Below are 14502 nucleotides of genomic sequence, written 5' to 3'. Positions count from 1 at the left end.
AGCAGGTGCTACAGTCGCGCCGAGTTGTACCAGTGTACTTGGTAGCGCCATATCCGCGCATCGAAAATATTCTACTAAAATGCTCTGCACCGCAAAACACCCGCCTTTGTAATGAAGGGCAAGATAGACGTACGGTTTGCTGTTTTCTAGAATAAGCGATAATGTCTGTACATTTTGTGTCTTATTCCCAAGACTGGTCCAAAGTTTCGTCGCGTTCAGCGTCCCGATCTTGCTGTATGTCCCCGGTGGACTGCTGTTCGGGTCAGGGACTGGACCCGAGTACTGAGTCTCAGACTGATGCGCGTAGACGTCAAAGTCATGTCTACAGTAAGGGTCAACAGAAAACGAGGAGCAGTCCCTGGCATCGAATGTTGCCGTGAGCTCGATTCTAGTGGCGGGTCCAGTGTTGATGACGTCACTTCTCACCCATCCGTTCGGTTGCGACGAAGAAGTGTCATCACAAGCACCAAGCTCGAGTCTGCTCAAATCCCAGGACTAAAACAGATATCCAAGTCATGGATAAATAAATAATGAATCGAATAGCCTATATTCGAGGACTTTTTGTATTATGTAAAATGTATTCTTGCCTTACTATGCTTCCATTATATGACCATCGCTCACGCCAGGGTCTACCATTCATGAAATTGGCCAAAGGAACTGTTATAGGAAGAGCCCACAATTATCACCATAGCGCACTCAATGTCAATTTAAGCAAAATTTGTTGAAAGCCATAGCAATATTAGTTCTCATCAATTATTAAACAGTTTTTTAGTTGGTTAAACTGTTTTAAAATGACTTTTGTTCTCAGTTACAGCTTTAAAGTATTGATAAAAACTTTAGCTACAGGGACAATGCAAACGAGTTAATAGTTACAAACATTAAATGAAAAATATGAAAATATACTTACACAAGTTATGCTTTGGCGAGTAATGAGTACAGTATTATTCAAGCGAATCACAAAGCATCTGCACAGAATCAGTATCATATATCTCATAATATAACTCACCTCTTTCGGCGTTTGAGATCTTGGAAAAGACGAGTACGCCAGCAACCTGTAACAAGATCCTCATCTTTTATGGTGTCCTGCAAGAAATTGCACATCTGATATAGGAAGGGGAATACAATGACTATAGAAAACATTACCATTTCAGCACAGTACAGTTCTATGCTACGAAATAATTGCTAGACTGCGATAACATACTTGTTATACGAAAATGAATACTTAAAAAAAAATATTCCCAATCGGAGAAAGGTAGAGCTGGTGGGCTAGAGAGGTTTCGTACTGAGAAATCCAATGAGAATTAAAATTCTTTGATAATCATATAACGTCTTTATGAATTACATAGAATTACACCAAGAGAATTACATCAAGTATTCTTCTTACATTTATTTAACTTATGATGACTTACGATTATTATCAAATGGTTCAAACACATCTACTCACTTTGTTATGAAGGTATCAAGAGGTTCGAGGTTACATCGGGACGAAGCTGTCTGCTCAATCACCCCGGAAGTGTTCCGTAAATAACCGACGGCTAACCGCACGCAATAGCGTAAAAAGTAGTGGTCACGCGATACGTATCGTTATTGTGATGGTCTATTTTGAGCCTTAGGGTACGTCAGGGTAACAAAGAGGCATTTTCAAGTTTGAAGACATAAAACATCTAATAGCTCGAAAAGAAGAAGAGGGAGCAGCGTCATGCAAACCATGTCATCGTCAGAAATAAAGGTGGTAAGAAAAGTAGAATTTGATAAAATGGTGTATCTTCGATTATCTCCCCTATGTCTTAATGAAGATGATCAAAGAAAAACCAAAACAAAGTCTCAAAATACGCCAACGTTTCAGACTTTTATTTCAGTTAGTTGTAATGCGCCGTAGCCTCTGTAAAAAGCCAATGAAAATTGTTAAAAACAAAAATAGATAAGAAATACCACTAATTTCAAATCTATTTATTTACCTTGTCTTTTGCGGCCGTCTCGTGCGACTAACGCTACCACGGTGCTCACTAAACTATCCATGTGCTTCAGAACTGAATATAATCATGCTAAGCGTGGGAAAATGGTACAACTAGGAAGATAAGAAACAAGCTGTAGAAAAACTAGGTGATGGCATAAATGCAAAGACTAGTGACAAGCTGTAGAAAAAAAAACTAGGTGATGGTATAAATGCAAAGACTACTGACAAGCTGTAGAAAAAAAAACTAGGTGATGGTATAAATGCAAAGACTACTGACAAGCTGTAGAGAACAAATAGGTGGTAGAAAGACTTCAGATAAACTGTAGAAAAAACTAAGTTGATGGAGCAGTTATCCTACGAATACGTATGTGGGAGCACGGGTGGCCTAGTGTGTTAGCGTCGGCCTCGCGTCTGCCTCTCACCGCTGTGGCCCAGGTTCGAATCCTGGCTCAAACTATGGGTCTTTTTTCCGGGTTCCTGCCTTGTTTCGAACTTGTGTCAAAAGTGAGTTGAAGTTACTCTCCCGTGTTTCCAGTCTTCTCGTATAAGGACACTAAACCGGAAGTCCCGTATCTTCAAGCTGCACTACATTAACCTGAACCGAAGGGACGTAAAAAAAAAACACTGGGGACGCAGTTATATATGCTACCCTCGATAAACAAAGATTACAAAACAAAACAAAGATTGACAGCCACATACGCATCAGTAATTCACTCAGTTTTAATGGTTTAATACATTGGTGCAACTATTATCAGAAATCCACCCAGTTTTCATGGTTGAATACAGTGGTGCCTCTATTATCACGAATTCTCTAATATCAGGAATTTACTCTGTTTTCATGGTTGAATACTGTGGTGCCGCTATTCACGAATTCACTCAGTTTTCGTGGTTTAATACAGTGGTGCTCTATTATCACGAATTCACTCAGTTTTCATGGTTTAATACAGTGGTCCCTCTATTATCACGAATACACTCAGTTTTCATGGTTTAATACAGTGGTGCCTTTCCTGAACCGTGCCATTCCTGCTTTTCTCTATTTTGTCTTTGTCGATGGTCACCACCTTGCTTAATTACGCCGTAAGTATATATATTATTTAGAAACATTAGGCAGACTCTGGTTAGGGCAGCGGTATCAAAGGAGCATGCGCACATCACGCTGCGTCAAAGTTGACATACATGTCGTCTTGATACAAGTCAAGATTGATGTAGTCCTAAAAAAATGAAAACAAAAAGTCAAAATATATCATAGAGATTATTTAATATCCGATCACTTGCTAAGCTATTGTAGCGTAACACATCAAGACTAAGTCAGACGACATTTTGTCACCCTAGCAGTATATAAGAGTAAGTACGTAGCTGCTTTGTCTCCTATTATCTTTGTTCTACAAAGGAGTTCTTTTGTCTCTATTCTTCTCGTTTTTTGTGTCGAGGTGCGGATATTGTTCATTTGCCCAATCAAATTGCAGCTTGTAAGAGCTGCGTACTGACCCGTATATAAAGGGTGAGAAAACATTTCCATTAACTGACTTGAAGAAGCTATTGCGATATTGTCGATGGTGCAAATGAAGCAAACACTTTGATATCGTCGATTGTGGAAATGAAGCATAACACTTTGATCTTAGATTAGTGTTTCGTAATCTCGGTACTAGATTTGTCTGTCGTTGAATTAACGAAATAAAATGGATTGAACATAAACCCACCTTTTCGTCTCGCTGTAATGCCTGCATGTTATCGCGAAGCTCGTCAAATGTGGGCCGCTCATCGGGGTCTTCCTGCCAACAGCGAAGCATCACAGAGTACCTAGTGGTGAAACCACGTGACTCAGCAACTCAGCGAACAAATGTAACCACAGCATTACAGAGTAGCTAGTAGTGAATCCACGTAACTCAGCAACTCATACTTACACATGTATCCACAGCATTACAGAGAGCCTAGTGGTGAAACCACGTGACTCAGCAACTCAGAATTACACATGTATCCACAGCATTACAGAGAACCTAGTGGTGAAACCACGTGACTCCGCAACTCAAACTTACACATGTAACCACAGCATTACAGAGTAGCTAGTGGTGAAACCACGTGACTCAGTGGTGAATAATTGAATAATTGATAAATTGAATAATTGATAATTGTTCAGTTCGTGTTGGCAATATAGATATTATGCCCGTTTCAGAAGTGCGCAATCTTGGTGCCTGGTTCGACTCACATTTTTCTATGTCGACCCATATTTCTAAGTCTTGTAGTTCAGCGTTTTTCTGGCTGCACAATATTAAGAGAATAAGCCAATTTTTGCCTAGGGATAAACTAGAAATGGTGTTACATGCCTTTGTTACCAGTAGAATAGATTTTTGTAATGGACTCCTTTATGGACTACCAGAACGAGAAATGGGTAAATTGCAAAGGGTGCAGAATGCTGCAGCTAGGCTGCTCACGTCATGCAAAAAGTACGATCATATTACGCCTGTGCTAAGAAATCTTCATTGGTTGCCTGTAAGGTATCGGATTAAATTTAAAATCTTGCTAATCACTTTCAAAGCTCTTCAGGGGCTAGCTCCTCGTTACATAACTGATCTCATTAGAATTAAGAATAACGCGCGCTATTCACTGCGCTCAAATGAGGGCCTTTCTTTAATGCATCCCCCAGGAAAAATGATGAAGTCTTTCGGTGACAGATCGTTTAGTGTTGCTGCACCTACATTATGGAACGCTCTCCCTGCAAATCTTCGCACCATCAATTGCAGTATCTTTAATTTTAAAGCGCAACTTAAGACTCGTCTTTTTAAATTAGCTTTTAACACTTGATATCACATAATCATCCATATAAAGATATTTTTATTTTTATTATTTTATTTTTTATTCAATATTTTTCCTATGAATCTATTATTTCATATTATTTTCGATTATAATTGTAAATTTTATTGTATATATTAGTTCAACATTTAGTTATATTGTAATGCGCTTTTGATCATTATATGAAAAAAGCGCAATATAAATTAATAAATTATTATTATATTATTACTCAGCAACTCAGACGTACACATGTATCCACAGCATTACAGAGAAGCTGGTGGTGAGACCACGTGACTCAGCAACTCAGACTTAAACATGTAACCACAGCATTACAGAGAACCTAGTGGTGAAACAACGTGACTCAGCAACTCAGACTTACACATGTAACCACAGCATTACAGAGTACCTAGTGGTGAGACCACGTAACTCAGCAACTCAGACTTACACATGTAACCACAGCATTACAGAGAACCTAGTGGTGAAACCACGTGACTCAGCAACTCAGAATTACACATGTATCCACAGCATTACAGAGAAGCTAGTGGTGAAACCACGTGACTCAGCAACTCAGACTTACACATGTAACCACAGCATTACAGAGAACCTAGTGGTAAAACAACGTGACTCAGCAACTCAGACTTACACATGTAACCACAGCATTACAGAGTACCTAGTGGTGAGACCACGTAACTCAGCAACCCAGACTTACACATGTAACCACAGCATTAAAGAGAACCTAGTGGTGAAACCACGTGACTCGGCAACTCAGACTTTCACATGTAACCACAGCATTACAGAGTAGCTAGTGGTGAAACCACGTGACTTAGCAACTCAGACTTACACATGTAACCACGGCATTACAGAGAACCTAGTGGTTAAACCACGTGACTCAGCAACTCAGCGAACACATGTAACCACAGCATTACAGAGTACCTAGTGGTGAAACCACGTGACTGAGCAACTCAGACTTACACATGTAACCACAGCATTACAGAGAACCTAGTGGTGAAACCACGTGACTCAGCAATCAGAATTACACATGTATCCACAGCATTACAGAGAACCTAGTGGTGAAACCACGTGACTCAGCAACTCAGACTTTCACATGTAACCACAGCATTACAGAGTAGCTAGTGGTGAAACCCCGTGACTCAGCAACTCAGACTTACACATGTAACCACAGCATTACAGGGGACCTAGTGGTGAAACCACGTGACTCAGCAACTCAGACTTACACATGTAACCACAGCATTACAGAGAACCTAGTGGTGAAACCACGTGACTCAGCAACTCAGCGAACACATGTAACCACAGCATTACAGAGAACCTAGTGGTGTAACCACGTGACTCAGCAACTCAGCGAACACATGTAACCACAGCATTACAGAGCATTCTTTGCTAGATGCGGGACATAGATGAACTCCCCTTATCTCCCCAATAAGCTTTTTTCATACTTGAGAGTATCCAAAACCAAAAAATACCCTGCAAGCTCCCAGAATCCTAAAATTTCCAATGGCCAAGCCAATAAATCAATGAATCCTACTCACAATGCATCCCCGACGTGCGGTGGTTTTGGCATGCGGTATCCTTCACGGAGCATGCGCGGAATGCCTTTACTCTTTACTCCAGGGTAAGGAGAGTCACCTGAAGAGAATGACGTCATCAACGCGGATAAAAACACGATAAAGAAAAACACAGCTCGTTTCCTTTGCCTCACATCAACCTCTGCTGTGACGAGCCGGATTTTGCGTCGCCATTGTTTCAGAGTGGAGGCTCAGTAGCCAATTAGAGAACGTTTTAGAAACGGTAAATTGAGCAGTGTTTCCCGTGGGGAATGGCGGTGAAAGGCGGAGGCAGAATACCGCTATCTTTCGATGTTTTTTTGGCAAGACTTTCATTACGGACAGATAACATCATATTCCCTGCTTGTTGCAGCACTCTTGCACGGCTCAAACAAATAAAACTCTAACTTTTAGCAGAGCAGAAGTGGTAAATAATGTATCAGACCTCCATACAGTTCTTTAACGCTAACAGCGTGTCTCTGTGGCGTTTTACTGGCAACACGATTCTTTGATTTTTTGTTCGTTCGTTTAAAATGGATCTTGAATCTTGGAAAAGGCGCTTTAATACGGCCAAAGAACACGCAAAAAGTAAACATAAAAACAACACTAGACTACACACGTCTTTTCAACAATTTGTTTTTTTATTTTTCACTAATTTTGTTTTTCGCCCTATGTTTACCGTTAAATCAATAGGGACAAATAAAGAGCGCTTGGGCTACCTGTGATTCGAGTACGCGAAAAAAGGGCAAAGTAGCGAGCGGGGGGCTGGACAAAGCCACCGAAATTTACAAGGTTCGCTGTAATTGGTCAATTTCGGGGACGCGAGGTTGATGTGGAGCAAAGTAAACGAGCGACACAGAAAGCTCTGCGCAGCAGGATAATTACTCACCAATTGTGAAAATCTCCCAAAGAACTATCCCATAAGACCATCTGGTGAGAGAACCGGGAAATATTTAATTAATATCAATGTCTCCAAAGCCAAATAATTGCTTTCTACTCACACATCGCTAGCGCTGCTCGATTGTCCGTACAACAGCGACTCGGGCGGCATCCATTTGAAGGGAAGCGGCGCCTGCACAACAGAGGCCAAGATCATGTTACAAAGTGTGCAGCTTTTATGACAATGTTTTCGTTCTACTTTTGAGTCTCGATAAGCAGTTCCCAATGTGCAAAAATGCAAACACCGTGAAAATCACCTGCTGCAGAGATTAAAAAAACCTCGCTATCCTAATAGCGCTGGACAGGTGAAAGAGATTAGAGCGAGAATATCCATGTTAACATTTTAATGTTAATGTCTTAAAAGAAGACAAACGCCATTATTACATCTTACCGAAGACGTCCGCGTGTAAATATCTTGGCTGACGTCTCTCGCGAGCCCGAGGTCCGAGATCTTACACGTGTTGTGCTCCCCTACGAGTACGTTACGGGCGGCGAGATCGCGGTGGACACACTGCAACAGATGGATAACTATAAGAAAGCAAATCAATGTAAGCTCTTAAACGGGTGAGGTTGTTGGTTGAATGGTTAGCTTAAGCTTGTAGGAAATAGCAAAGCTTAAGGAAAAAATTGTGATTCAGGTTGTGTGATAAATTGTGATTAAGGTAGATGTGCATAGCTAGTTGTAATAATGTTTCACAATCTAACCACCATGATAAAGCAATACGTTTGTGCGCATCGTCAAAAATGTGGTTCTTGAGTGTGCTCTCGCGGGCTAACGTAGACCTTTTAGATGCCGTCAACACTAACATGGACTCGTTTGATCCGTATACTTTTTGATACGTTTAGGCCTTCTGTCCACACGCGCGTTGTCTCAAGCGAATCCGGATACTTTTGAAAACGCTGTCGAAACTGAATCAAAATGGATCCGTATACTTAGTGGAAAATGGAAAAAAATGGATCCGTATAGGTCCGTAGTGTGGACGGTCGAATCCGTATCAAAATGGAAACGATGGCGTCATATCACAGGCGCGCCTGCTGCTTTGAGCATGCTCATATCATAAAAATGACGTCACCCCGTACCATTTAGCGTTTTCAACATTTGATTCCGTGTTAGTGGGGACGGCTGGATCCAGGTGGAAACGCTACGAAAACGATAGTGTGAACGTGAATCAATTGATGCGTTTTCGGCGAAAAGAATCCGGATACTTTTGAATCCGCGTTAGTGTGGACGACCCCTTACATGGTTGTCACAATAGCGCGCCTCGCAAAAGGCAATATTAATTTTCTGATTGTTTTGTTATTCATTAGATGGCATTATGATATTGGAGGTAAGTTATCACCTTGTTTGCGGCAAGAAAGGCCATGCCGTCTGCTATCATCCACGCGAACTTGACCAAGTCCTTCGAGACGAGCCGCGACGGGGGGCGGAGATCACCCGAGCAGTACCAGTCCTCATGACCGCGTGACCGCCTCAGGTAGCCCAACAAGTCTCCATACGGCAGGTATTCAAGAATGATCGCCAAGTGATCTGCAAAGTAAACATTACAAAAAATCTAAATTTGATGAAACTGGTAGCCCGCTATTCAAGTCTCCGGGCTTTCAAGTATTCAAGAATGATCGCCAAGTAATCCGCAACATGTTTTAACTCGTTTCACCTCTAGCTACTCATAATATGCTATTCGAGAACATTTACCGTAAGTATTCATGGGTGATCGCAAAGTGAGCAGTAACATTATACCATGTTACACGCAACTTGGAACTCGCTATTGGTACTCGATAACTCGCCTGCTTGTCGGGTGCAGCAGCCAATAAGACATACAACGTGTGGATGTGGCCTGAGGGATTTCATCAAGTTCAGCTCCGTCAGGAAGTCTATTTTGTCCTTCTCTTGAGCAGTAGCTAGAGAACACGAGTAGAAAATGGGATAAAATAAAAGCAACAATTAAGGATCGAATGCGACGATAAAAGTAGCGTTGGTTGTCAGGATGGTTAAAGTGTTAGTTTTGTTAGTTTTGATGGTAGTCGTGGTGGTTTGTGTTATGGTGACGATGATGATGGTGATGAAGATGATGATGGTGATGATTGTTATGAAGATGATGATGATGATGGAGATGATGAAATGATGAAAACAATAATAGCAACGATGCGATCAGGTGATTGAAGTGATGCAGCTTATGATGATGCCAAAGATTATGATTAAGGTGGTTAGCTTACCTTTAAAAGTTTTAACGGCAACCGTAACCTGGCCTGGAAACCCCGGGATCCCAATAGCCATCGCTTTGTCCACGTGACCAAAGTTACCGCTGCCCAGTCGGTTGATAACTGACAGGTTCTGGGGCGGGACCTCCCAAGCTTCGTCTTCCCCGACGCACGAGTAGATAGCATCAAGTCCGGGGTTCGTTTCTCCCATGTCTTCGTATTCCTCTTGCTATAGACGATGAAAAACATTCCATCCATATTTATAAACCGTATTGTTTTACAAAATAATCTCCAATAGACAGATTAAATAAAATAAAATAAATTGTTTTTCTTAAGGATACTGAGTCACAAGACGGATCATGAGTATTAAATACCCAACTTGACTTTTGCAACAAATGACTCTAAGAATCACTAATACAGCAATAGTGTTCTTCTTAGATTTCCCATCTGGTGCAAAGTGCAAACACAGTTTGTCCAGGTGATGTAGGTACTGGTTTCTTACTTACACATTCACACAGTTTGTCCAGGTGATGTAGGTACTGGTTTCTTACTTACACATTCACACAGTTTGTCCAGGTGATGTAGGTACTGGTTTCTTACTTACACATTCACACAGTTTGTCCAGGTGATGTAGGTACTGGTTTCTTACTTACACATTCAGGTCTCGCGGTAAACTGTACAGTGGCCTTGATTCCCCGAGGAGCGCGTCTGTCCCTCCTGACTCGATACAGACACACCGCTGCCACCAGTAGGATAGCCAGGACTAGCACCGTCCCCAGGACTGATGTGGTGATCACAAGCGGACTACTGCTCGAGCTACCGGTCTGGCCGGCTAGGGATAAAGGCACAACAACACTGTCACACAAAAAGACAAGCTTCAATGATACAACACAGCAAAGTTATAGCAAGCCTCGTAATATGTGGGGGAGGGGCCATGATAGAGGCACAGCCCCCAGTGCCTCGCCTCCCTGCCTTGTTTAATCATGGTGGAGGTTTAGAACATCGGAAGTACGCGCGACCGCAAAAAATCGTATTTTGGAATGTGTATATTGGAGTGTGATGACCATTCGGAAAGCGCGACAGCAACAAGGATGTACAACGAAGAATATTTAAGACAAGGAGAGACAATAACAGATGACTGGTATAAATACCTTGTAAGCCCACGGCGTCACTGAAGGGTCCATATCCCAGCCTTGTCTGAGCGCGCACCTGAATGACAATAAATTAATTCGAGATTTTGAGGGTTTCGATTATTAATTCTATGATTGCTAGCAGTAAACACTGACCCTGAACTGGTAGCCTTTATCGCGGTCTACATCCACCGTCGCTCTTGTAGCGTTTATCGTCAATGCCTTTTCATTGGCCGACTTCCCAGTCACGTGGTACTCGAGCTCGTAAGATGTAATGATACCATTGGGCCTCAAAAGCTTCCAAATGACCCTGACATGGGTCAAGTCCACTTTCTCTACCGCGGTGATCTCAGGCTTGCCTGGGACTTAAAGCGAAAAGACATTGAATATTACGACTACGCTTTTAGATTGAAAGGAATATATAGCTAATACCAGCAGTTCCAAATGCTTGTTTTCTAATATCTTTTTTGTACACTCTTATTTTGAAATGCTTGTTTTATTAGGATTTTAACTTGTAAAGCTTTGGAGACTCTGAAAACTCAAGGTTTGACAATTTCATTTATGAGATGCGGGTTACTCTACCTTTTTAAAAGACCATCCCTATAGTGAATACTTTGTTAATATCACTAAAAACACTTTAACAGGGCCAGTTTATGTTGTACCGGTTGAACTCCAAAAAGTTGCATATCTGCCAATATCATTTTTATTATTTTAGTTTCGACATCTTACACAATAACTGGTTTCATCTTACCCGCGTCATTTGTTTGTATGACCAGCTTGGCAAACTCGGCCTCTTGACCTCCCCTCTCGGCTTGATCACTGACTCCGTTACGCGCAAACACTCTGAACATATAGTACGTGAAGGCAGACAGACCGCTGACCCGCGCCGACGTCCCGTGCTGTGCAACTGTGCCTCCACAGGCCTCCACACAGACGGAGCCATCACCGTCACATTTGAAGCACTCTATCAAGTAGTACACGTCAGTCCGACCGCCCGTGTTATTGGGGGCTGACCAGGATAGGATTATTGCAGAGCTGTTCAGGAAAGGCTTATATAAACTTGTTGGGGGTGATGGTGGGCCTAAAGATTAGCAAAGATTCAAACAAAGCAGATCAGACCACAGGTCTGCATAAGAAAGTAAGGATAGAAGTTATGAAAATCAATGATATCGGGTATGAGCACACACCGCAAGATTCAGTGAATCTAAATAAACGCTTTTTTAAATGTCCACATCCCATAGTATTTCTCCCAACAACATTTGTATATACAGGCAATTATCATAATGTGTTTGGGCCACCTTTGATCTGATTAATGTGAGATTATGGTTTTTGTGTTTTTTAGATCAGTGATTGGTACATTACGTCATCAAAGTGCCACGATCATCTGAATCATGCCACCTTGTTTCTTATTATTAGTACTTATGACCCTAATACCTGTACACGCGGAGCTGATGGACTCGTTCGCCTTCCTGTAGAAACCGCTGACACAAGTACAGCTTTTACTTCCAATTTCCGTAGCAACACTGTTGTCAGGGCAACTTGCGCAGGCAAAATAGCCATGGACAGCTTTGTAAGTTCCAACTTGACATGCTTTAAATAAACACGAGAAACACAGGAAAATGTGATGTGTATGTTTTTACGAAATAAATCCACACAAGATGTCAATAGCTTCTTTTCTGATTCTCAAAAAAAGATAAGAAAATGCGCCGAGTTTGTAGACTCATTTTTTTAAATTGTTAAAACAATTTCAGAAGCCGCGGGCATAAATCTGAATCTTTCAGAATCGAGTCTACTCTAGATAATGGTTCGCGAAATCGTTTATCAAAAACGTTATACTGTATACTATACTACTATACTATACCTTATATTGTACATTCACATTTCTCTTTTTTTTTTCTCTTACCTTGGCACTCAGCCCCGCCTCCGCCTGTGGTTGTGTTTTGATGTCCTGCCTCACATTGACACTCCCCGCTGAACAGTCCCGAACTCCACTCCCCGTCTGATTGACAGTAACCATGGAGATCCCCCGCCCCTGACACTTGCTTGGAGTTTGGTGCGCATACTCCACTAACATTTATAGAATTGTTAGCAGGTGCTACAGTCGGCCCTAGTTGTACCAGTGTGCTTGGTAGCGTCATATCCGCACATCGAAAATATTCTACTAAAATGCTCTGCACCGCAAGACATCCGCCTTTGTAATGAAGGGCAAGATAGACGTACGGTTTGCTGTTTTGTAGAATAAGTGATAATGTCTGTACATTTTGTATCTTATTCTCAAGACTAGTCCAAAGTTTCGTCGCGTTCAGCGTCCCTATGTTACTGAATGTCCCCGATGGGCTGCTGTTCGGGTCAGGGACTGGTCCCCAGTACAGAGTCTCAGACTGATGCGCGTAGACGTCAAAGTCATGTCTACAGTACGATCCACCAGAAAACGAGGAGCAGTCCCTGGCATCGAATGTTGCCGTGAGCTCGATTCTAGTGGCGGGTCCAGTGTTGATGACGTCACTTTTCACCCACCCGTTCGGTTGCGACGAAGAAGAAGTGTCACAAGCACCAAGCTCGGATCTACTCAAATACCAGGACTATAGAAATATTTAACCAGTTAGCGATTTCAAAACAAAAATAAAGCTCGAGAATATCGAATACAACTTCAGAATTCAGAGCCTTACACTGCTTCCACTGCTTGTCCATCGCTCCCTCCACGGTTTCCCATTCATGAAATTCGCTAAAGGAACTGGAATAAGAAAACTTTGAACGTTTACAATGCATTTGATAACTTTTGAGATGTTTTTGTTTACAATGATGTATTGAAATTGGCATATTAAAATCACTTCCTTTTTCATGAAATTGTGACTTTTGGATTATTTTTAATGTTCTGTATTAGATTTTGATTAAGCTGCGCAAAATTTGGCTGAAACTTAAACTTCCGCAAATTTCTTAACTTTAATCAATTATTGATACTCTTAAAAATAACTCTTAACTTTAATAAATTGTTTCTCAATTGGTTTCTTATATAGTGATGAAGTACTTTCTTACCTACGTACAAAACGAAACAAACAGTATTAGGTACGTACAGCCATAAAATGCCGATATTGAAATATGCATAATTGTTATGTTATGCTTCGAGAGTGACGACGACACATACATCAAAACAAATCAAACTGCATCTCTAATGCCTTTACACCGGTAACTACTCACCTCTTTCGGCGTGTGAAGAGCAGAGAAAGACGAGTAGATCAACAACCAGATAGACCCACACCTTCATGGTGTCCTCATAAAGATAGCATATCTTTATATAGACAATACAATGGATGACAAAAAATTACAAAGCTAAGGTAGCAAACATAAAAACCTAATATGAAACAATTACGATACTGTGACTAATACCCCCCAAAAAATAAATAAATAAAATAACTAGGCATATATCCAAATCAGCAGGGGTAGACTAAACTAAAAACTTACTTAAGAACCTGGTTTTTATACCCAAAAAGGAAATAGGCCATAACGATCTTCGCATGATTAAATTAAGATTCTATAAAAATATAGTGCCTCTTTTGGCAACAAAGTCATGGCAACCACCAAGTATTCTACTACGATTTCTCTAGTATATTATATGGCGGAATTTGCATAACAAATCATATTTACTTACCTGCTTACTATGTTATGAAGGTATCGAGAGGTTCGAGGTTTCATCGGGATGAAGCTGTCCGCTCAATTACCCCGGAAGTGTTCCGTAAACTAATGTGTAACGGCTCAATGCACGCTATGGCGTGACAAGTAATGGTCACGCGTTGGGTCACCTTACTGTTACCCTTTTAGTCCAGTCAATCTACGAAAATTTATAGCCGAACCTAAAAGTAATTGCAACACAAACAATTTTATTGTTAAATGATAAGAAAATTCATTCTAAACAACATCCCAAAAG

At 41.2% G+C, this 14502-nt stretch overlaps 1 protein-coding gene across 8 annotated transcripts in view; it reads right to left on the bottom strand.

Annotated features, from left to right (window-relative positions):
• The window catches only part of LOC5510731 (ephrin type-A receptor 4), a 23971-nt gene extending 9469 nt beyond the window's left edge, over positions 1-14502 (bottom strand). Inside the window, exons 1-18 of one of the 8 annotated variants that reach the window (XM_048730084.1) lie at positions 14227-14395; positions 13776-13866; positions 13247-13311; positions 12481-13159; positions 12012-12167; positions 11329-11658; positions 10734-10942; positions 10599-10656; positions 10101-10279; positions 9463-9676; positions 9034-9147; positions 8589-8776; positions 7640-7759; positions 7311-7381; positions 7199-7239; positions 6295-6391; positions 3658-3757; positions 2662-3168 (exon numbers count right to left, since the gene is read on the bottom strand). In XM_048730084.1, coding sequence (XP_048586041.1) covers positions 3109-3168; positions 3658-3757; positions 6295-6391; positions 7199-7239; positions 7311-7381; positions 7640-7759; positions 8589-8776; positions 9034-9147; positions 9463-9676; positions 10101-10279; positions 10599-10656; positions 10734-10942; positions 11329-11658; positions 12012-12167; positions 12481-13159; positions 13247-13311; positions 13776-13842 — 2748 coding nt within the window. In that variant the 5' untranslated portion in view covers positions 13843-13866; positions 14227-14395 and the 3' untranslated portion in view covers positions 2662-3108. Of the gene's footprint in view, positions 1-2661; positions 3169-3657; positions 3758-5607; positions 5681-6294; positions 6392-7198; positions 7240-7310; positions 7382-7639; positions 7760-8588; positions 8777-9033; positions 9148-9462; positions 9677-10100; positions 10280-10598; positions 10657-10733; positions 10943-11328; positions 11659-12011; positions 12168-12480; positions 13160-13246; positions 13312-13775; positions 13867-14226 lie in introns of those variants that run through there. The other 7 variants (XM_048730085.1, XM_048730086.1, XM_048730091.1 and 4 more) reach the window with 7 other exon arrangements.

The sequence above is a fragment of the Nematostella vectensis genome, chromosome 7, assembly GCF_932526225.1.
Source record: "Nematostella vectensis chromosome 7, jaNemVect1.1, whole genome shotgun sequence".
Lineage (NCBI taxonomy): Eukaryota > Metazoa > Cnidaria > Anthozoa > Actiniaria > Edwardsiidae > Nematostella > Nematostella vectensis.
Note: the sequence above shows the minus strand (reverse complement) of the source record. Positions and strands in the feature narration are given on the sequence as shown.